The sequence below is a fragment of the Nanorana parkeri genome, unplaced genomic scaffold (assembly GCF_000935625.1).
Source record: "Nanorana parkeri isolate BGI_ZX_2015 unplaced genomic scaffold, ASM93562v1 scaffold267, whole genome shotgun sequence".
NCBI lineage: Eukaryota > Metazoa > Chordata > Amphibia > Anura > Dicroglossidae > Nanorana > Nanorana parkeri.
This window is the reverse complement of record NW_017306535.1, coordinates 21,690-45,104: the sequence shown is the minus strand read 5'-3', so window position 1 is coordinate 45,104 and position 23,415 is coordinate 21,690. Positions and strand designations below refer to the sequence as shown.

At 41.4% G+C, this 23,415-nt stretch overlaps 1 protein-coding gene across 1 annotated transcript in view; it reads right to left on the bottom strand.

Moving 5' to 3' along the window:
• Window positions 1-23,415, bottom strand: part of SETD7 (SET domain containing lysine methyltransferase 7) — a 41,931-nt gene that overhangs the window by 5,883 nt on the left and 12,633 nt on the right. The window contains 6 exon segments of the mRNA XM_018557098.1: window positions 757-759; window positions 874-906; window positions 1,371-1,415; window positions 5,460-5,649; window positions 6,597-6,798; window positions 17,253-17,382. Of these exon segments, the coding sequence (XP_018412600.1) occupies window positions 757-759; window positions 874-906; window positions 1,371-1,415; window positions 5,460-5,649; window positions 6,597-6,798; window positions 17,253-17,382 (603 nt within the window).

Here is a 23,415-nt window from a genome sequence, read left to right as displayed (position 1 = left end):
TCACATATACTAACAAGAGGAATGATGTTATCATTCCACAGAATTGCAATATTCTGTGTCCATTCTAAAAGATTTTAGATACCTGGGGTTCAGCTCCTGCTATCTCTATGGGTCTGACTCTGCATGACAAAAGTGCACCCTGAATCTACAGCTATAAAGGTTTTCACCAGCACACCAAGCTGTATTCAACAAATGTTCATTTTAATGACAACCAATGTCATTCAATAGTTACCCCCCTTGCAGCAATTTTGTTTACTCCTATCCCTTTGACATAAAGTAAATCACTAATTAATTGGGCAATATGATTGTCATTTATTTTCAATATTTACTATCCGAGCGTGCCTGTGATTGGGTCCAGTATCTTTTCAGTAATATATTCAGTATGAAACATCAAGGTTGATTTTATTTATTGTATCTTTGTCAATGCATTATATTTCTTATATGTCAGACTCGATACATCATTTTATTACTTTATTGCTGTGGTCTATGTCTATAGGGCAATGCCGTGGATGGCGCTCGTGCACAACATGTTTTGTGTAAAAACCTTGTAGTTCTGAGGAAACCGGAAGTAATGCGGTCCCACAACTCGATAAGTTCGCACTTTCGACACATCACCGGCATCTGAGCGATGCCATGGTCCCCCTGTTCGCCTGTGTGAGTGAGCGATATGGCTCCACCAAGAAAAACTGAGACACAGACATGGACGCCCGTGCGTTCCAAGCGGCGTTGCGCTGGTGGACCGGGGGCGTGTCCTACTTCCTCCTCAGCGTCGGGTAACCCCAGCAAACGAGAGTGCTAACGGCCATGACAGCAGTGTGGAGCGTGGCAGTCTTCCATATGGCAGCATTATGCAAGTTTGTTTTCTCTGCAAACTTTCAATCTGGTATGGCGGGAGAATTGTGTCTAGTCATTCTATAGGGGTGAGATCTGATATGTTTTTTTCACTGGTTGTATGTCTATTTATGTGGATCTTGGTTACACATTGTGTCATTCTGAGCCTGATGACAGGGACCCTGCGAGGCCCCGAAAGTACTTGCTATTGAATGACATTGGTTGTCATTAAAATGAACATCTGTTGAACACAACAGCTTAGTGTGCTGGTGACATCCTTTATATCTTCAGTATTTCACGGTGCCACCGTGGTCACTGCAAGCACCCATTTGCATAAATCCGGTAAGGAGAGCAGCAAGATACCTTTATTTCTGAATCTTCAGCTGACACGTTTTGTCCTACAATCTCATGTTTAGTTTACTAATTTGTATTGCGATTGTAGTTTCACCCCACTGCAAGGGTAATAACATTTATGCCCAAAGTTCTTCTTTAAATAGCCCCAGAGTTGCTAAGCCAATTGCAATATTCCATGCAAGTATTAGAAATACACTATGAAGTTGATTTATCAAAAGAATAAACTTTACCTTGAAGAAGAAAAAACTAATTGTGAGAATGATGATAACATTTAGTAAATTCTGCATCAAAAGCAGTTGTATAATTATTTGACAAAGCAAAAGTGTGGTCATGTAAAAAACCACGACCAATGCAGAAGTCACTTGAAAGACCAACCTCTAAATTAATTCAAAATGTAAATTTTATTAACAAATACAAAAATTGTTTGCGTAAAAAACCCTTCACCGCATCAAAACCCCCATAATAAAAATACGACAACGTTGTCTTCATACTGACACACATTCACACAGCACTTCCTAACCTCTCCTTATTGGTTCTGTACATTAAGTACTTCTATCTAAACCCATGGTATGTTCACGTTTGAACTAGAGTTTATTGCTCCTTGCTGGAAAAAAGCTGAAAAGAAAAAACTGAAGAAAAAAAAAAAACAGTCCAAAATTGAAATGGTCAGGCGTTCCCATTAAAGGAGAACTATGAGGTGAGTGAAAATAGCCTCATAGTTCGAGCCGACGTGCGCCAATGAAATTGTCACAGGTCGGCTCAATAGATCGGGAAGTGAACACATACCGGCGCTCGCTCACTTCTCGATCCTGTCCCTGCAGAGAGCCGTGACTGTCAACCACGCAGCTGGGTGGATCCAGACAGTAATGTCGGGATCTGTTCCTTCTGCGGCGGTCTCAGTATACCGTGAGCTGTAGCTGGCGGTATACGGAGCTTTGGGGGTCACAGGAGGACGCTAGTTTGTGTCCTCCCGTGACCCTGGGGAGAACTATGGGGAAAAGCACGGACCCCATAGTTCTCCTTTAATGAAATATGGCCATTTGCTGGTATAAAATGCTGATATTATTCTTAGGATATAACTTGTTACAAACGTTAGTATGTTGATGTATCCAAAATCAAAGTTAAAAAATGTAGTTGTTTCACCACAAGATGTAACACAGTCCCGTAATATCAGATTACACTGCTCAGGCCATATGGCTGATTCACATTACTATCTCCATTAGTGACTACAAGTGCAAGGAGGCTGTCAGGTAAATCGTCTATTGTTAACCCCTCTGTGACCTGCGCTGAGGTTCAAATAATGCACATTTCCTGGCTTCAAATGGATGCAGATCAATCCAGATTTGAGGACACTCTCCTTGATTGTGCTGAACCCGGCAGGTTCACAAAATATAAGGCTATCAACAAATTTTTGAAAAGAGCTCTTACCCGTCGGCCGGAATGGGAATTATTTTACTCACAGTAATAGTTGGTTGTAATCAGTTGTATGGCATCATGTTACTGCAGGACCAGTTTCACATTGTTACACTTATCCAGCAAGATTCATGTTGCATTCAAGTCTCGTGAAGTTTCCGCCAGAGATTTGGTCAGATGATCATCGCTTGTAGTAATTGAGCCACAGGAGAGCAGGTATGTGCTTTTGAGTTGACAGGTTTTGCCCCTCCCACAACAGGGCTTCGTCAGAACGTATAATGATTTGATCCTACAGGCTATGGGTCCAGGACATTTACAGTGCTTGTGCATAGGATGAGGTCTGTTTATGTTACCTCTGGTCTTTCAACAGACTTCCTATAAAGGAAGGTAATTTGCTTAGAAACAAGTGGTTATTCCAGGGGTATAACGCTAGCCATACACGGCTCGATTTTCTTTAGTGCAATAGGATTTTCCAGTAGTCAGTCACTTTTTAAATGGGCTTTTGTCAACCCAGGTAGGGCCAGCCATGGCTCAAATTCCGGCCAATTCAGCAAAAATTTGCGGCTTCAATTCTGGCCGCCTATTGCCAGAATTACCAGATGAACAAGCTTCTAGCAGGCTTTTAACAAGGTTAAAGTAGTGCTAAAGCTTGTGCTTTACCAAGCTGGTGCTTGGTAAATGTGATAGTTAGCATTACCATTAACATTTGTGTTTAACATTCACAAACTGGAGCTTAGTAGTACTTTACAAACTTCAGCAAAGCCTGCCGAAGCACTGTAAATGCTTTGTAAAAGCTTGCTGCACACACACTGCTCTTATACAAGCAGAAGCCTGTGTGGACAAGGCCTATCAGTTTTTGCAGAGTATTCTGAGTTTTCTACAGATGAAGCCCAGAACGAGCTACCCCTTTTCTTTCTCTGCCTAGATGACATTCCATAAAAGGTCCATTTGAATAAAGTAAAGGAACTGGGAGTTTTCTCTACCATTATTCAGCTCCATAAACAATGAATGTTTTGCTCAGCAAAGCAGTAAAGTCACTCTGCTGAAATTGTAAAAAGAAAACCTAGAGGCTCCACCTGGTGGCTGCAAAGGGTGAAATAATATGAAATGACCTGACAAAAATGTGTAAAATATATATTTTCTTTTACAAAGAATGTTATTGCCAACATGGAACAACGCTACAGTGTGGTAAAGCACAATAAAAGATAATCAAATAGAACAGATCAATATTAACAAACAGGAACATACAATTACAATCATAATTCCCAAGTGCAATAGTAGAATGCATGTAAAAATCCAAGTGCAATAGTAGAATGCATATAAAACAAGCAACCAAATAGTGCCATTGGACAAAGAGGTAAAAAAAACCCTAAGCTATAAACTGTATGCTTGTAGTAACAACAGCAGAGGGGAAGGCAGAAATAGAAAGAGAGAAAATAAGAGAAAAAAGAGCGGGGGCAAAAGAGGATTGAGAAATAAAAGCAGGAGGAAAGGAAGATGAAAGAAAGAGAAGAGACAGAGAAGGCCCTGGAGGGAGGGGGGTCAAGATATGAAAAAATGATAAAGTTAGCAAATTAGGGTGAAATCTAGGTGAATGTTCATAAGACATCTATGGTCTCCAAATCTTGAGAAATCTAGCATGGTTGTCAGCCAAAATAGCAGTAGGTTTCTCATTGATCATAATTCCTGAAATCCTATTTTTAACCACTTCAAAGCTCAGCGTCGGAGACCTCCAGGCCCTAGCAATAGCAAGTCTGGTAGCTGGGAATAAATGTTGAACTAACATTCACTCAGAGAAGGACAAACCTAAAATGGGCCTGAGGGGAGCTTCCAGTGAATTTTTGTGGAGATTTGTATGCAACAATGTATGGGCAAGATGGTACACCCAAGCCCAGAAACTATAGGACAGGACCATCATTGTCCCCGGTTGGAAACAGCCCTGAAAGCACTTAGAGTAATTGGGCACAAAACTTGCAAGATGTGTGGGAGTATAATGCCATCTATAGAGTACCTTATAAGAATGTATCTAAGATTAAAACATTTCTAGAAGATTTCGCAGTCCCTTCCCAAATTTCCTGCCAGTCCTCTACTGAAATGGGAACACCAAGAATTCACTCCCAATGTTGCTGATATGATCGTGTAGTGGGTGTCTTAGAAGAAGCTAAGGACTGATAAATTAGAGAAATTGTACCTTGAGCAAAAGGACCAGACCGACACCTACGTTCAAAAGAAGTGACCATATAAGGGGAAAAGTGAGACCCAAGAAAAGAAGCAAGAAAGTAACTGAGTTGCAAATACCTATAATGTTCACGCAGGGAGATATTATGTATTACATCAAAGTATTAAAAACTCCTGATACCAGATGGGGAAAACAGAGTAAATGTCTTGATAATTGTGGGAGGACCACCAGGTGAAAGCAGTGGGGTTGTCTCTACCAGGAGGAAAGAAAGGAGAATGTAAACATTTCAAGAGAGGGAGATAAGGAGAAGCTAAACCACCAGAGAATTTAACTGTGTACCAGATCTAGAACAGGTATCGAAAGACAGGGTTAAGATTAAGAGGACATAATTCAGGAGGGAGCCAGGGAACGGAAGCCAAAGGGAGCAGGTAACATTCAATCAAATCCAATGAGGCCCACAGCGGCAAGTCCAAAGATGCATGGAGAACGGAAAGAGGAGCAATAGTAGCCGCCACATAATAATAGTTTGTATAAAAATATATTTGGAACCGCAAGACCACCAAGGGCCTTTGAGGAATAAAAAAAATGTGTGTGTGTTTTAGTTTTTTGTAGTGAACATGATGAACATAATAAAGTTTCATGTAATATTTGCATAGAAAACATTATGTAAAGAAACACTTACTGTCAGGGATAATTTCAAAGTGTGGCCATCCTTCTTTAACAGACGTGAGGAAGGCCAGCTTTCCTTCCAGCATTTCTCCATCAATGAATTTCCCATGCAGTGCTGTTCTTCCATCAGGATAGACATAGGCTATCTTATTCCCTGTCATTTCCCCATCTTCATTCACCTCTCCCACAAGGCCGCCTCCATCCTGTAAGGGAAAACAACCAACACCTGCTTTTGTCAAAGTAGTCCAGAAAAAAATCATCAATGTATCTTTTGCAATGACTTGCATTGACTCATGTCAGGTACATGAAGGATCTTTTGATGGTAAGACTTGCTGGCCAAGAGTTAACTTTAAAAATGATCAGGAGCGTGCACAAATGGGCCTGCCAGATTGCCTGATGCGTGTTATTCCAACTCTCCATAGGCAGTAATGTACAAACAAGCCTTGCAACATCATCAATAAAGAACAGCACTAACCCTTTGAAATTCTATGGCTTGTCCAATTGCTGTCCCAATGTTTAAGTATATCCAAAGCCATTACTTTCTTTTAATTTTGGATAGAGAAGGAAATAGTTTAAACCTAATTCAGTTTTTTTCAATGTGTGTCCTATTGGGATGATTTCCTTTAATTTCCTGTCCTGTACACAAAACAGGAAGTGAGAGGAAATCTTGAAAATGTGAAGGCAAGCCTGCGTTAGACAGCTGTCTCCAAAACAAGTGTTACCATTAAAAGATTTCCCCTCTATTCCTGTTCTATTTGGGATTTTCCCTAATATTCGGTTCAAATTATAACGGTCACCAAGAATACAAGACGTACACTGTACGTCTCCCGTCACGAAGGGGTTAACAGAGACACAGACAGTAATAAAAACAGACATTCTATCCAAAAGTAGAAAAAAAAACACCTTTGGTTTTAGATACACTATGTTTTGAAGTAGATTTGATACTTGGTCGGTATGCCATAGCGTTACTCTGGAACTTTTTTTTTAACCGTAGTCAAATTGGGTCTGTGTTTAGGTACCTGAACTTCTAGAACCGAAACCCTTTACTAAATAGGTCTTATTGTCTTATTTAGCAGGTGGCAACATATTAAACGTGTTTGTGTTTCTTATGAAGTAGATGTTGAAAAGTGATATGTATATATAATCTTACTGGGTAGTAAATCCAGCAGATGCCATGTCGGATGTTGTCTTTATATTGACCTTTGAATATCAACCTTCCATCCGTATCAAACTCCTGTGCTGGTCCATTCAGCTCCCCGTCCACGTATGTGCCATGTAGGACACCTCCATCCTCATATGTATATACTCCTTGTCCTTGCAACGCATCGTCAACATAAAAACCTTCCAAAGTACTGAAAGAGATTATGTTACAATTATACACCTGAAACCAAAACCCTGTTCATTAGATTCAAGTCATATTATATACATCTATTCAAATATTTTCATTCACCAACCTAATGTAAACATTTCCTAAGAAATAATTATGTAAAGGACTCTATAAAAACCCTGGTTGGGGTCTCCTGGGGTGCTCAGGAAGAGTTTGAAATGTATATGCAGGTACCGGAGGGTGAGCTCTTTTCGTTCATGTTGTAATTTGTTTTTAAATTCTGGTTTTATTCAAGAGAAAATAAATTGGTGCATCAAAGGCATGAAAGCCTATACGGTGTAACATTACTGAGCATTAAAGAGTAATTCCGCTTTTGTTAAGAAAAAAAATCAATCCTCTCTGGGTGATCTGTGTACATTACAAGGATTTTAAACACACTCTGTTGTGTCTGTTTCCTACCCGTTTGTGTTCTGAAGAAAACGCTGTTTGCTGCAGCATGTCCTTTCCAAACTGATCCCTGAATGGGAGAGTCTGTGTTCATTATAATCATCTGGTGGACTTCCTGTGTTGTAATAGGGAAAGGTGCAGTGCCTGCATCCCCTTAGCAACAATTAACCCTTCGAGAGTATCTCACCAAAAAGGAAACTCCTATTGCAAGGGATGCCAAACATGATACTTGTATCTTAGTGAAGACTTCTGGGAAAATCAGTCAACCAATCACAGAAGCAGGAGGTGACATTCCTGAGGGAGTTCTATACTAGGGCTGCAATTTTTCGATAAAACAAAAAACCAACATAGTTTATTTTAAAAATATATACAAATGCAGCATTACAGACAAATAAAACGGTATGCACATTTTTTGAAATCGCACTGTACAGGAACACAGGGCATTGCGGTACCATGCGTTTCAGTGCGGGCCATCACACTGCAGACAGTAGGTGCATTTGGGATGCCACTGAAATGAATGGCACCTCAACGCACCTCCTGCAGTAAAAGTTGTGGAGAAAAAAATATAAAAGGCCAAATCTGACACATTCCACGCAAAACTCCAAAAATGGACTGGATAAAATTATTGGCACCTTGTCCAAATTGCAAGAAATAATTGCATTCCAAGTTTTTGTGGAATAGCATGGACAATCACAAGGTTACAAGTCCATCTCCAGAGATCTTAATATTCCTGCATCCCTACAGTCAAACATGGTGGAGGGTCACTGATGTTTTGGGGTTGCTTTGCTGCTTCAGGCATTGGAGGTCTTGACTGTGTGCATGGCATTATGAAATCTGAAGACTACCAAAGAATTCTGGGGTGCAATGTTAGGGCTCAGTGTCAGAAAGTTGGGTCTCCGTCAGAGGTCATGGGTCTTAAAGCAGGACAATGACACAAAGCACAAGTCAAAAAGCACTCAGAAATGGTTTCAGACAAAGTGCTGGAGAGTACTAGACTGGCCAGCAATGAGTCCAGATCTGAATCCCATAGAGCACCTGTGGTGAGATCTCAAAACAGCAGTTGGGAAAAGGAACCCTTCCAATCTGAGAGAACTGGAGCAGTAGGTGAAAGAGTGGTCCAAAATTCCTGTAGAGAGGTGTAAGAAGCTCATTTATGGTTACAGGAAGCGATTGATTTCAGTTATTTTTTCCAAGGGCTGTGCTACCAAATATTAATTGATGGTGCCAATAATTTTATTTTGGTTTTGCGTGGAATGTGTCAGATTTGGGGGGGGGGGGGTTTTCTCCACTTTTTTGTGTCATACCAATACAAACAAAAGAAATAAACATGAGAATGCCTAAACATTTGTAATTGCAACACTATTCTGTGCAAAGTGGTGCATTTACTGACAGAAATGCAGGGGTGCCAATATTTTTGGCCATGACTGTATATCATTTCTCAGTTCTCCTTCAGGTCCTCCTCTGCTGATTGACAGCAGGCAGTGGGCGGGTGCAATAGCCACCCTGCTATTGCTATTTAAAATATCCAATAGCTGGCTATTGTTTCCAGCCGCTAATGGGAGACGCCCCCGGCTTTATACCGCCGGCAGAAGAGGGAACATGGGGGAGCAGCGAAGGAAACGGGCAGCAAAGAAGGAAGGGGGCAGGCAGTGGAGGCCACAGGGCGATCCATCATCACATTACATAACTGTTGATAAATCTGAAGCAAGTTGTAAGGCTTCTTTCACACGGGTGGTCCGATTAGGTCCCACTGTCAGTTTTTCAGGCGGACCAGATTGGATGCCCAATGTTAGTCTATAGGCAGCAGTGTGTAAATAGATGGTCGTCCATTTACACCTGGTTACCCCTGAACCAAATGGATCAGAGTTCCGTTTCACCAGACCTGATCATGCTGGGTCGAGGGTAAACTGATGTAAACGGACACATCAGATTCCACATAGACTGACATGGGGTCCGGCAGTTTCAGTTCTTTCCTCCATCGCAAGATTGTTTTTAATTTTACATTTTTTGGCCATTCTTTATTTTAACTTCTATGCATTTTTTTTCTTACTTCCGTTCCTGCATTGACATCCGCTTTTGTCGTGTTGTGTTAAGTTGAAAAAAAAGTAGAGCATGTTCTATTTTTTCTTTCAATGCACTGCAACAGAACTTAAACACATCACAGCAGTGGGAACTGGTCCCATTCACACCCATACATTTTTTTGGGTTAACCTTCATTGAACAATGAGGAGACAACGGGCCGGGGGAAGAGGAGACAACGGGCCGGGGGAAGAGGAGACAACGGGCCGGGGGAAGAGGAGACACGGAGCAGCTGCTGAGGTATGGGGAGGGGGGGGTGCCAGTGGGGGATTGCAGAGTCACAGCGGGCTTTCCTCAGCGCTGGTTTCGGCTGCAGTGGTCTGTATCCACGCTGCCTTTGCGAAACAGGCGGGGAGAGGAGCAGGGATTGAAAGGGACACAGGCCGCTGCAGCCAGTACCAGCAGGGAGAACAGAGGAGCAGAGCAGCAGCAACAACTAATCGAAAAGCAACTAATCGATGATGAGAATGTTTGCCAACGATCCTCATTATCGATCGATTACAATCAATTTAATAAATTAGTTGTTGCAGCCCTAAAGTTTAAACATATATCCATGAACGTCCTTAGCGTTTACAAACGTTTTCTCCAAACCAGTTCTTAAGTAGTGAAGCCAATGAGTGTTTGTGCATTAGGACATAGCATTTGCAAGGAAACACAAAGTTTTAGGTTTTTTTAGGTACCCATCAGAACAACATGCTAAGTACTAGATTCAACTTCAATATAAAAATTGTTTTGTAGATGAAATGTGGCATTAACCTTCATAAGTGTCCATGTGTTCCTTTATTGAATAACCCTTGAGGCTGGGAGCGTTTCACAGACACCATCATTTTCTAGTCTGAATGTTATTAACCAGATCTGGTGACAAGTATCTTCAATTAATGCTCCAGGCAGAGACGGGCATAGAAACATCACACTCATCAATCACCTAAATACAGATTATGGGTCACAATTTTTATATTCACTATGAGCCAACTACTGTAGTCAATCTGGCTTTTGGTTGAAAAGATCTAAACAAACTGGAAGAACATTATGACATTTAAAGCAAAATGTTCTTAACCCTTGCAGTGGGGCTACCCCCACACTGCAAGGATTAAGTGTCTCCTCCTCTGTTCCAGCAATGGAAAGTCTCTCCGCGTCCTATACACAGTGTATAGAACATGATGAATCACGGAACCTTAGACCACTGCAATAGAAGAGGTGCGAAGCAGAAGGGCCCGGTCTAAGAGTAAGCCAGCTCGAAGGATCTGGCGAGTATAACTTTTTTTATTTTTGAACCTAGACAAAAACAAGTAAATAATAATAATGTCCATATGCAAGTGGGGTAGAGAAGAATTTGACGCAGAAACAAAGCAGTAAGCCCTGTTTTCAAACAAAGAGGGGGGAATTTATCAAAACTGGAGCAGAAGAATCTGGAGCAGTTGCCTATGGCAACCAATCAGCTTCTCTCTTCAGTCTGTTCAGTTTGAAAATGAAAGGTGGATGCTGATTGATTGCCATTGGCAACTGCTCCAGTTTCTGTCTTCTCCTGTTTTGATAAATTCCCCTCAGAGGGTCTTGTAGTATGTGTTTTAGGACAGTTTGGTGATATATCACTTCCTTCCCATCAAAAGGAATTCTTAAGAACATATTTTTTTTATGCAAAATAAAAAGTATCCTTCTAACCTGGAAATCTCCTCACCCTCCCTCCCTCGACATATGGAAGTGTCAAAATAATTCCATGCTTCTTTTGGTCAAATTAACGTATGAGAATAGAGGTTGTCCTGCTCTCTGATAAAATTTGGGGTCAATGGATCTCCTCCTCATATACCATATCAGAAGTCTCCTGATTTATTACTTCGGCCTACCCCATGTGTGTTCCCTCACCACATTGTTTATGGTAAAGCTCTAACCTTCTTCCTTTGTAGGAATTATATCCATCAACCTCTGATTATCTACATTCTGAGTTGATGTGTCTGTAATACGGGGGTCTGCATGTTTCTCCTTTTTTTCCCTTCTGCATTACCTTATTGACTTCTTTTGTCTTGTAATTGTTGATTAAGCGGTTTATTGCAATTTTATTGCTGTAGCTCGCGGTATACTGAGCTAAGGGTAACGGGAGGACGCTAGTTTGTGTCCTCCCGTTACCTTAAGGAGAACTATGGAGAAAACCACTGACCCCATAGTTCTCCTTTAAAGCATAGGTAAAGCCAAGAAAAAAAGTGATATATAGCAGCTTACCAGTCCTCAGATGAGGTGGATGAACACGGTTTCTTTTTTCATGCAAAGAACATTTCCAGCAAGTACAGAAAATACCTGTTGCTCTTACCAGAAATGCAGCATCCTGGTCACTTCCTATAAGCTGACCTAGGAACATAAAATAATGTTGTTTTCCCCATCTATCATCTCACGTGTAATGGAGATGAACAAATACAGACATTTGCGGCAACTATGACTGGTCCACAAAGATATAGTAAAGGAGTAAGAACAGCCACCCAGGGACAGGAAGTGTTATATTCACAGGATTACAAGGGAAAAGAAAAGGGGGAAAAGAAAACTAATGCGGCCGCCTCATCTAAAGACTGGCAAGCTGGATTTGTTTGTTTTTGGCTTTAGATACACTTTAAAAGCTCTTCCTGCACAGAGATCTCAGCTTAAAGGGTTATTAAACACTCATTGTGTTTTTGCATATATCTCCTGCTAGCAAGCAGGAGATATATGCAAAAACTTTTTTAAAAACAAAACCTTTTCAAACAGGTTTAAACTTACCTGTATTGTAGCCGTGCGCTCCCGTCCGAACATCTGAAGAGTCTCGGGCAGCCGCAAAAGATCTTGGGGCAGGCGCATGCACAGTTGAGATGTTCGGCCAGGAGACGAGGAGAGACACAAGGTAAGTCTATGGAGCAGCGTGCACCCACACAGACTTCATGGGACATCAGAGAAGAGGGGGACAGAGGAGTCAGCGCTGGATAGGAGACCAGCACCAACACTGGAGGGACATCTGAAAACTACACTAAAGAAGAAGATGGATTAAGAGGCATCATTTAAGGTAAGTCCCTGCACTAAAATTGGGTGTGTGGGGGGAAGGGGGATTAGCCTTTAATGTCACTTTAAACCATTATGAAAATCTGAATAATCAGAATTGCTTTAAGAACATCTTCAGGGTTCTCAACTCGTCTTTTTGCTTACAGCCTGCTCCTGCCTTCCTTGGTCTCTTCCTACCAACTACTGTTAAAATATTACTGCTGCCTGCAAGATTCTGATTCATTGCAGAAAGAACATTTCACATTATAAGTGTTAGTGTCTTTTTCCTTAAGTATAGGGTCTTGGCATTCAGAAAATATATAATGTTGGGGGGTTTTAAGTAATTTTCAGGCCTAAAATGTGGAATATAACATGGGTACAAAAAATGAAAAAAAGGCCTCAGTCATGAAGGGGTTAAACTTCGATGCACAAGAGAAAACTGATCTTTATGGTTTGGCAATAGAATAACCCTTTAACCTACACTCAACGCAATCAAACTCATTTAGTGAAGGGTCTTTGATAAAACATTTCTACATACAACAACGAGATTTAAGCTGACATATGAAAATCTAAATTGTTATGGTGTAAAACACAGTAAGCTGACTATCAGAGTGATGGGCCAAAATGGACAAGCCCGACCATCACAGTGATGGACCAAAATTATTAAGACGACCCATCATATTGATGAGCAAAAATGGACAAAACCAACCATCATAGTTAGGAGACAAAATGGACAAAACCAACATTCACATGCAAGCATCCAACAATTGTTGAAGCCACCATCTTACAGTTGTCTGGGATTTTGAGGGCCTCCATGGGTCCTGTATAGGTATTTGCAGGCACTCTTGTACTCTTGCTTTCTGTTTTTCCCTTTATTGTACTGCATACTTTCCCTTTATTGTAAGTACCTTAACTGTTAACAAAATGTATCTTATTTGTGTATCACTCAGCTGTAGATCTTCAAATCATCTCTGAATTCACGCTGACACTGTCCTTCCTTCTGGAGGGTGGCTACCCTTGTTCCCCATGGTCCCTGTGTGTGATGTAAAGTAGCCACCACTTCAAGCTCGCTCCCGTGATGGACTACAATCTCATGTTTAGTTATCTAATTTGTATTGAGATTGTAGTCCGTTACGGGATTGACCTTGCTTGGAGTGGTTTGGAGTAGTTCAAATCAATTGAATGAATATTGAATTCAGAAGACAGTGTGGAATTCTAAGGAGCTATGCAGAGAATAGAATTCAAGCTTTCATGATATATCTTGCTCTGGATGACATGTTATGATACCACACCATCCTTATACATGGCACAAATTAGAGTGCATCTATATAAGGATCTCTAGCTCCCGATTTCATAATCTTTCTCAGCATAGGTTTACAATAGGGTGGAGTACACTTTGGAAGACTAGACACGTACATCTACACAAAGCCTGCCATTCAGCAGTTTCAGCTGCCCAGGCAGAAGGCCAAACAACTGCATGTCGATCAGAAAACTGCGCCCAGTGAATTCAGTGGCAATGTTCCAACAACCGATACACTTGTCCATCCTGTTTTCTCCATTAGTTCTGCTCGGGTCTACTACTTAATGCTTTGCTTTCATCAGGCCATTGCATAAAAGGACAAACCCTGTACAAGTCACTAATTCAATAACAGAATGGTCCTCTATGTGTCAGTAAAACACAAACAATAGTATTCCCTATAACACCCTATAATGTGAAAAGAACAAGCCACACATTCTTTCTGTATTGTATGGACACCAGTTTGTCCTTTTGGAAAATGTTTCAGGTAAACACTGAAAGTTTCAACATAAATTTAAGGGCTTGGTCACACCATGGGCTCAATTTACAAAACCTAAGGATACCAATTTTCCAAAAAGTGAGTTATTTTTAGATGAATCCAATGAGATTCGAAAATTACAGTCACATGCTTAAAATAAAGATACTTAACCTTGTTTAAGCTTTGTGAATTGAGCCTCGTGTCTGTTTAGCTGCACTTTTTTGCACACCACCACACATGTTAAACAATCCTTTTCTATGTTTCCTGTTCTCACTATACATATGTGGTAATGTGCAGAAAAATGCAGCTCAACAGACATGGCGTGAACAAGGCCTAAAGCAGTGGTTCTCAACCTGTGTAACCTGAGGACCCACATTTGTCCTTGGTCATTAAGTCGCGACCCAAGTCGCACTGCAATGGAACGCACGGCATTGCGGTACTGCGGGTTCTGGTGTGGGTGATCGAACTGTGGGTGGGAGGTGTGTTTGGGGTGCCAATGAAATGAATAGCAATGCAACGCACCTCTCACACCAGAACGCACGGTAGGTGCAATTGCATGGTACAGTGTGTTAATCGCATGGGACTGTGTAATTATTGCACTGTACTAGTGTGAACAGCCGTCAAAAACAGACAGACACACACAACCACATACACAATCTCTCTCACACACACTTTTTTTAAAAGATCCACCCAGTCTCCCTATCTTACAAGAACTGGAGTGGATCCTCAGCCCGGGGTCCAAGGTGGGCTGCTGTGCAGTGATGGAGCTCCATCCATAAGTGCATTGCTTGTACAGCTCCCATGCGTGCCCGTCGAGGTGTCGGGAGCCAGAATGTGACGTCGCTCCGGTCCAGGCACATCTACAGAGCACATGAGTGAGCTGTAAGCAATGCACGTATGGATGGAGCTCCCTCGCGGCCATAGCACCATCCCACCCCACCTCAAGCTGACACTGGGTGCCGCGCAGCATATTTTGAATGGCTGCTCAGAGTGAGAACTGACAGTGCTGGGCTAGGCGGAGGTTGAGCAGCCTCTCACCTAGAAAAGTGGAAGACATGTGGCGACCCACTGAACACGGGGTCGCGACCCACCAGTTGAGAACCAAGGGCCTAAAGTGTATGCGAAGCCGCTCAGATTTTTATTGTTGTCAGTATACCCAATGGGAAAATTCATGCCCTCTTCTTGTCCTGGTGACCATTGTCTCCAGTACGGAAAGTGATGCGAAATGCGATTTTTGCGAATTCAGAGAAACAGAAGAGAAGAAAAAAAATCTTGGCATGTAGAATGTGTCTTAACGTGCCCATACACTCTTCGGAAATCGAACATGAATGTGGTTTCCAACAATAGTTGATCAGTTGATGGGAACCCAACGATTTAAATGACTGTACTTTTGGCCAAATTGCCTCGATCGGTCAGGCTGGAAAACCTTTTTCAAATTGAACAAATAGTTGATGGATTAGTGGCATTTTCGTACGGGAAAAAGAAAAATCGCATTGAAAAACACTGCAAATGCTCATACGAAAATTTGTTCCGTCAGTCTACAAAATTCATATTGCTAAAGAACGATTATCGAAATCCATATTTTTCAGTGCTTGATGGACTATTTGAGCTAGAATCAAACGAGGGGGGTGCTTGCAGTGACCACGGATGGCGCCGCCAAACAGTACAAAATAAACGATGTCACCAGCACACCAATAGTGTTGAAGTCCAAAGTGTTTGTTTATTGGAACATCTGTTCTGGTAACATCAGTCTATCCTGCTTATAGGTGAACACAGAGACTGTGCAAGTACATGTTTCTCCACAGCACTTTGGCTTACTAGCCCCTCTACAGTGACTATGGCTGTTAGGAACACCCTGGTAATGGCGGGGTGGACTGTTTGCATAATCCTGGTAATGGCAACTACAGATTCAGCAAATGTTCTCACAGCCACTGCCAAAAGTTCTCCGATACCCCTTCCATTAAGGGGTATCAATGGCTTTATACCCCTTAATGGAAACCTGTACTGATAGAATACAGAGGCTACAATTGCTGGCATCTTCTGAAAGTGCTAGTTACCTGGCTGCCATACTAATCCACCACTGACCTGGAACAACTAGGCAGATTAGGAATCGGACTTTAGTTTGACCTTCTACTCTACATGCTTCTTCCAGAAAGTACAACAGCCAGAGACTGCTATACAAGCACTGCACTATATACACTGAGTGGCCAGATTATTATGACAACCCCATCAGTACTTCGTTGGGCCACGAGATAACTCCACGAGATGACTTCTTTGGGCCGCCTCGTGACTCCACGAGATGTTGAAAGGTGATGCGAGGAATCTAACACTCCACTGTTGCCTTGTACCAGTCTTGCCACTCTCCGTTTTGCCCTAACATTGACTAGTCGCTGACGGCCACAATTCGCACGTTCAGACCCAGATTTTCGGCCGACAGTCCAGTCTTTAAACACTTTAACAACAGCTGCTCTTGAACATTTAACGAATTCTGCTGTTTTGCTGATACTCGCTCCATGGCTCCGAGCGCCAACAATCATCCCACGTTCAAAGGCTGTTAAATCACGTTGCTTACCCATATCTTCTACTAAATCACTTCTACTGTCGTGGTAAACAACCTGCTTCCCTATTTATAATGGACTGGCCCTCTAGCAACTTCAGCGCAAAATTATAGCTAATTTGCCTACAAACGTCAGGTGGTCATAATAAACTGGCCACTCAGTGTATAAACATGCACACTTACTTTAATGAGCATGCATGTTTCTGTCACAGTCATTCATCAGAACGATTCTGCAGAAGTCGGATCTTTCAGCAGTTATCTCATGTCTGTTTGGCTTTAGTCATTTTAAGATACATAGAGGGGAATTTATCAAAACGAGCAGACAAAATATGGAGCAGTTGTCCATTACAACCAATCAGCTTCTCTCTTTAGTTTGTTCAGATAAGATTTGAAAAGGAAAGAGAAGCTGATTGGTTGCCATGCACAGCTGCTCCACATTTTGTCTGCTCCAGTTTTGATAAATTCCCCTCATAGGTCATTATTTTCTTTAACTGGTTTTATCGGCACACACAACCACAACTATTCAGGATCAATTCCTGGCATTCGGGGTAATCGTTTATTAGGTCAAACTGCGGTGACAGCTACCCTGTTATTCAAAATACATAGAAGCAGAGCACTGACCTTCCATCAAAGAAGAAGAATTTGCCGCGTCCATTTTTTTCGCCATGTACAAAATGCCCCTCAAAGCGATCTGTGGAGCTGTAACTGACCATGCACAGGCCATGAGGCAGACCATCGTCATCTAATTGTCCTACATAGAAACACACAAGACGTTTCAGAAAGGTTCATTCCATTATATCATTCCATACTAGAACTTAAGGAGGAGAAAGATTACAATGTGTACATATCAAGGGAAACGATAATAGTTTCAGATTAGTTTTAGACATTTTATTCTCATAGGTTTTTTTTAGTTTAAGTTTTGAAACTCTTGTTTTATATCTTTGTTTTTATTTTATATAATCAAAATATTTTATACAAAAAAGGACAGAATATTCCCCAAAAACGATGTGGCTTATCTAAAAAGCACTGAACGTGACATACATTAAATGTTCTATGCAGATGGCGCATGCATTTTAAATTATTGGGCATGACTAACCGCCTCTGATGGCTAGCCAAGCCCAGTGTTTGGTTTAAAGTAGTTTTAAACTCTGTTTTTCAATAATGAATCCAGATCAAACAAATATATATTATATATATTTCTTTACATTTTTGCTCAAATACTTACAGTCATCATGTTTGCAAGCAGCTCCCTCCAACTTTCTCAGCTCAGCTTCCCTGATCTTCCTGTCCAGTACAAGATCACAAGGGACAGAGCAGTCTCCAGCAGCTGTTCATGTACTAGCTTGCAGAAGGGAGGAGGGAGAAGCAAGAAGGGGGAGTATCTTGCCTTGCTGTGTCTGTGTGTTTGTGGAGAGACACAGCTTTCTAGCACACACAAGGGTGGCTCCATCATCCAAGGGTGGCATCATCCATTGTAAGCTAATTAATCAACATTTGAAATAGCTTAAAAACCATTTGACTGTAAAATAACTTTAATGTCACACGTTCACTGTTTTAACCCCTTCGTGATGGGAGACATACAGTGTACGTCCCGGCACTTTGTGCCTATATGACTAGCCACGTACACTGTACGTGACAAGTTATATCAGGCTTTGTAATGCTGGTAACAGCTGATTCTCAGCAGTTACCAGTCATTAATGAATGCCTCAGTATTGAGGCATTCATTAATGAAATAATTAAGCGTTTGTAAAAGCTTCTTCCTTTCATTAATGAAAGCATTTTTGCGATCCTGTCTTTGACAGCTGAAAATAGCAGAGAGGTAGCAGTGACTCATCTCTCTGCTATTTGTTTTGACAGTTCGAGAGCTCGATGTTTAGATACATTTCACTCAAAAGATACAATGTATATCTTTTGAGTGAAATGTATCAGTTCTGATCGTCTAGGCACGATCAAAGAGCTTTTAGTGAGATCTGAATCTGACTAAAGTCAGGATCAGTCTCTAAGGTTATTATTAGCTGTTCCTAAGTTTGGAGCAGCCTAATAATAGCCAAAACATTTTGTTAAAAGTTTTTTTTTTGTTTTGTTTTTTTAAAATAATAAGATTTTATTTCAATTTTCCAATAGACAAAGTACAAAAATACAAGAACACAGAAACATAATACAGACACGTCCGGTCATCCACCTAGTCCCACTGTATGTATTCACATTCCATTTCTTTAGAACATGCGCAGCGGGTAGATATGCATGTGCTCTCTCAACTCATACTCGCTACTACTATAGTCGCATGTAACGTAGTGGGGCTGTCGCACAGATCAAAAGGCATGCGCCTTATTTTGTGTACTGCACACCTCTCATGGAGTGCGTGCGTGCAGAGGATACGGCCGTGTTAATTTAGTTAATTTATCAAGCAATCATAGTGACTGCTTCATATAAACTGACATCAATATATAATATGTGTTGGTACATTTAGTAAGAAAGTATATTACTGCTGTGGAACAATCACACAGCAAAAATGTAAAAAGCGTGTCAGTCATTTATGAACAGAAACTGAAAACTAGCTCAGTCATGAAGGGGTTAAAGATATATGTTCCTGAGGGTTATTTCAATAGACAGCTAACGAGTCATCAAGTAAGCTTTTTATACCGTGTGTAATTCCAGCTTGAACTATTGAGGTCTGTAAACAGGCTTTTTGTATCAGGCTATAAAACCAAAGAGAAATTTCAAAGCAGCAAAGAGCTCCGCCTAATTGCCAAAAATATTGTTATAAAATACACTGAGTGGCCAGATTATTATGACCACCTGACGTTTGTAGGCAAATTAGCTATAATTAGCTATAATTTTGCGCTGAAGTTGCTAGAGGGCCAGACCATTATAAATAGGGAAGCAGGTTGTTTACCACGACAGTAGAAGTGATTTTTTTTCTGAAGATATGGGTAAACAACGCGATTTAACAGCCTTTGAACGTGGGATGATTGTTGGCGCTCGGAGCCATGGAGCGAGTATCAGCAAAACAGCAGTATTCGTTAAATGTTCAAGAGGGGCTCATTGTTAAAGTGTTTACAGACTGGACTGTCAGCCGAAAATCTGGGTGTGAACGTGCGAATTGTGGCCGTCAGCGACTAGTCAATGTTAGGGCAGAACGGAGAGTGGCAAGACTGGTACAAGACAACAGAAGGGCAACAGTGCAGTGTCAGATTCCTCGCATCACCTTTCAACATCTCGTGGAGTCACGAGGCGGCCCAACAAAGTCATCTCGTGGCCCAACGAAGTACCGATGGGGTGGTCAGAATAATCTGGCCACTCAGTGTATATTCCTGGCAATAATAATCTATTTATGTTGTGGGTCTGACCACACTGAACAAAGGAAATATGTAGAAAGCCACTATGCGGTCCCTTTAACATGTTTCATAGTGAACTGCTGAGTCCCAGCACATACGCAGTGTGCAGCTTTGCAATCAAAGACAATTGTTGTATAAAGTCTGCATATTATGTACAAGACAAGCTGTGTCTACACCCCAAGGAGAAAATGGCTACAACTTTCTAAAGCACTGCAGCCAATACAAAACGAGGTGCAATGAAAAGTCTCTGCATACTGCACCTGTATTTCCTTATTTTGTGTCTTGTATTACGTTGCTGTATATGTGCACCCCTCCCCAGAAAGAGTACATGCCTTTGCCCATCTACAGTAGATATGCTACAGACTATAATTAGCACTGTCCTAACATCCACCAGTATGTCATATTGGCAGCAATATGAGACAGCAATGTGCAGAGCAGAAGTTCTGGCTCTTGTATACCTAACAACCATTTGACAAATCTAGATGTTCATGTAGCCAGTGTGCTGCCAACAAAGGCTTTCTCAGGAAACTGTGATGCATACAACACAGCAGATCAGTAATAGTAAGAGATCAGATATATAGGGGGGAAAAAGAACAAACATTTTTTCCTAAAAGAGAACTAAAAATAATAATTAGAATTATTATATTATAAATATATTTCTTCTTTTTTATTTTACTATTTTATTTTTACACACAAGAATATTTTATGTAGACAACATTTGTAGTGTTATTTTTAATAGGAAATACTCCAGTGCACGCAAACACTATCTTTTCAGTTAAATATAAAAGATAAAAATGTGCCGAGTCAAATAATAGCAAATATGTCAAACCTCAAAAAATGCAAAACGGTGACAAACGTCAAAACCCAAAATTGCCCATAGGCAACGTGTTAAAATCCTTTACAGCGAATCAAATTAGAGGTTTGTATTGTTTTTTAAATGAACTGAAGTACAATCACAAGGGGTCAGTAAATATGCAGTGACAGATTCTCTTCAGATTCTCAGATCAAGTGTCCCTAAATTACTGCATTCCTGGTCACAAGTGCTGGGATCTGACAGCTCTTAAACCGAAAGAACTCCTGAATCTAAAAAACGTACCTTTGCATTGAGGCCACCCGACTGCAAGGGTACATTTTTAAAATTCTGGAGTTTTTCTTTAACTCCTGTGCCTATGATATTGCCCAATTTCACAGACACAGGATGCTGATAACCCAGCTCCCCATATTTGTACACCAGTCTTTACAATGTGAGCAGTCTAAATGCAACCACAAGACTTCTCCTATGCCCTGAAAAAGGGCCACATCCCCCAAGTTGTGTTGGCTGCTAATTGTGTTCCTTAAGCAGTAAAATGACTGACTTCAATGGTAGGTACTTCTCATCACACAACCATAGATTAACCATCTGAAGAACCACATACCCATAGTTCTCAGGATTCGACGAGCCTAGGACCAAAATACAGTTGTCACACACTACTTCTTTCACACAGGTTCATTGCAAACAAAAAAAATAACCTAGAAGGAAAAGAACCATCACGTCAACCTGTCCAGCATTACCATATATCTACTAAACCTTGATATGGGGGATTTCCTTTGGGCTGGGCACCTACAACTAACGTTTTGTGGCTGGCTGGAGTTCAGCTTACATGGTTGTGACAGACTGCATAATTTTTTTATTCTACCCATAGTTCCACTAACGAGTTTTCAAAATCCTTCCAGGGGTCAGACACCTTCTGATGTCATTTGTCCAGCCGAAATAGCTTTAGTCTTTCTATTTAACCACTTGCCGTCCGCCCATTGTAAAAAAATGGACGGACGGCACTGCAGCATTGGCGGGTTGCCGTCTCCAGGCGGCATTTTTTTTCTGCTCGCACGCGCCCCCTAGCGGGCAGGCACGGGCAGAAAAGACCCGACCAATATAAACATCCGCTACCGGGTGTTTCACATATAGACGATCGATGGCTCCATAGCCCGCCGATCGTCTATATGTGCTCGTTTTTCGCCCCCTCCCCCTCGCGGCCGCCGTTTTGAATACTGAAAAATGGCCTGGATGGGAAGGGGGTTTAACACCGCGGATGTCAACTGGTTAAGGCAGTCAGCAATCAGATTCACATTTTCAGTTGGAATATGAATCCGAGTAGGACCAGAGGGTACCAAACACAGAGGCACATTTATCAATTCATTTGCATGCAAGCAAGGTAATGCTAAACTGGAGCAGTGAGACAGACTGTGTGACAAATCTAATACAAGGTTACAGTCCATCAGCTGCTCTAAAGTAGCACTGTGAGACAATGAAACCTGACCTTGACCACTTCCCAATTATACATCTGTTTAGAGCAGGGCAGGACACATCCCGGTCACCAGGTTGCCATGGGGGCTAAAAAAATGCCTTCTGAGGACCTGGTAAATGAAGTCTCGATCTGCAGCCTCTATGACTGCAATGTCATCAGTCACCACTAGGTGGCGTCTAGGAACAAATGGCTGATGAGCAACACAGCAAGTGCATAGGTGTGTGTGTGCTGGGAGCCCCATTTGGAGTGTGTCTGGCCAGAATCCCTAGTGTGCATCTATCAGTGTGTGTCAGCAGAACTAGCATGTCAGTAGCTGCGTCTTGTTTGTGAATCTAGATCAGTGAGGCGTATAGCTATAAATATGTGAAGCTAACGTCTTTGTGTCAGTGAATGTCTGAACACGAGGCAATTGTTGCTATGCGTTACATGTGTGTACAGGGAACTATATGCATCAGTTCCATGTGTGTGCGCACAGGAGCCACTATGCATTAGTTACACGTGTGTGTGTGTGTGTGTGTGTGCGCATGCAGGGGACACTGCTTCAAACATCAGTTACATGTGTGTGTGCACTGGGGCCACTATGCATGAAATTGCAGGCGGTACTACATGTTTAAAATAACGACACAGACACCAAACTATTTGGAAAAAATGGCCACAGCACTTTTATTGGTTTATTAACTTTAACTATATTTAAATAAAACGTTAACATCTTAAAACATCAAAAACCAACCGTAGATTGCTTAGTCATAAAACTCAAGCAATAATTAAACCATTCTAAACCAGACTTAAAGTCCCCCTCTAATTTAAGAGATGACACTACCACATAAAAGCCAGAGACATGAAAATTAAACATATTACTAATATTTACAACATTTTATAATAAGGGAGGGCGTGTGGGGAGCTCGCTGTGATGAAAGTCCAGCCGAGTGCCCCCTTCCCTTGTGTCCCCTCTTTTATATGCAGCTGCCAGAAACTTCTGGAACGTCGCGAGCCAAGGTTTTCCCGCCTCAAGACAGGTGTATTAAAGGGGAATATACCGATTTATTAGCCCTGGAAGCTTCTGGAAACGGCACGAACCTGGGATTTTCCCACCCAAACTACCAGGTAAAATTACTTAAAGGGGTATACACTACTAATTTTGTGAGAGAAAAATTCATATTA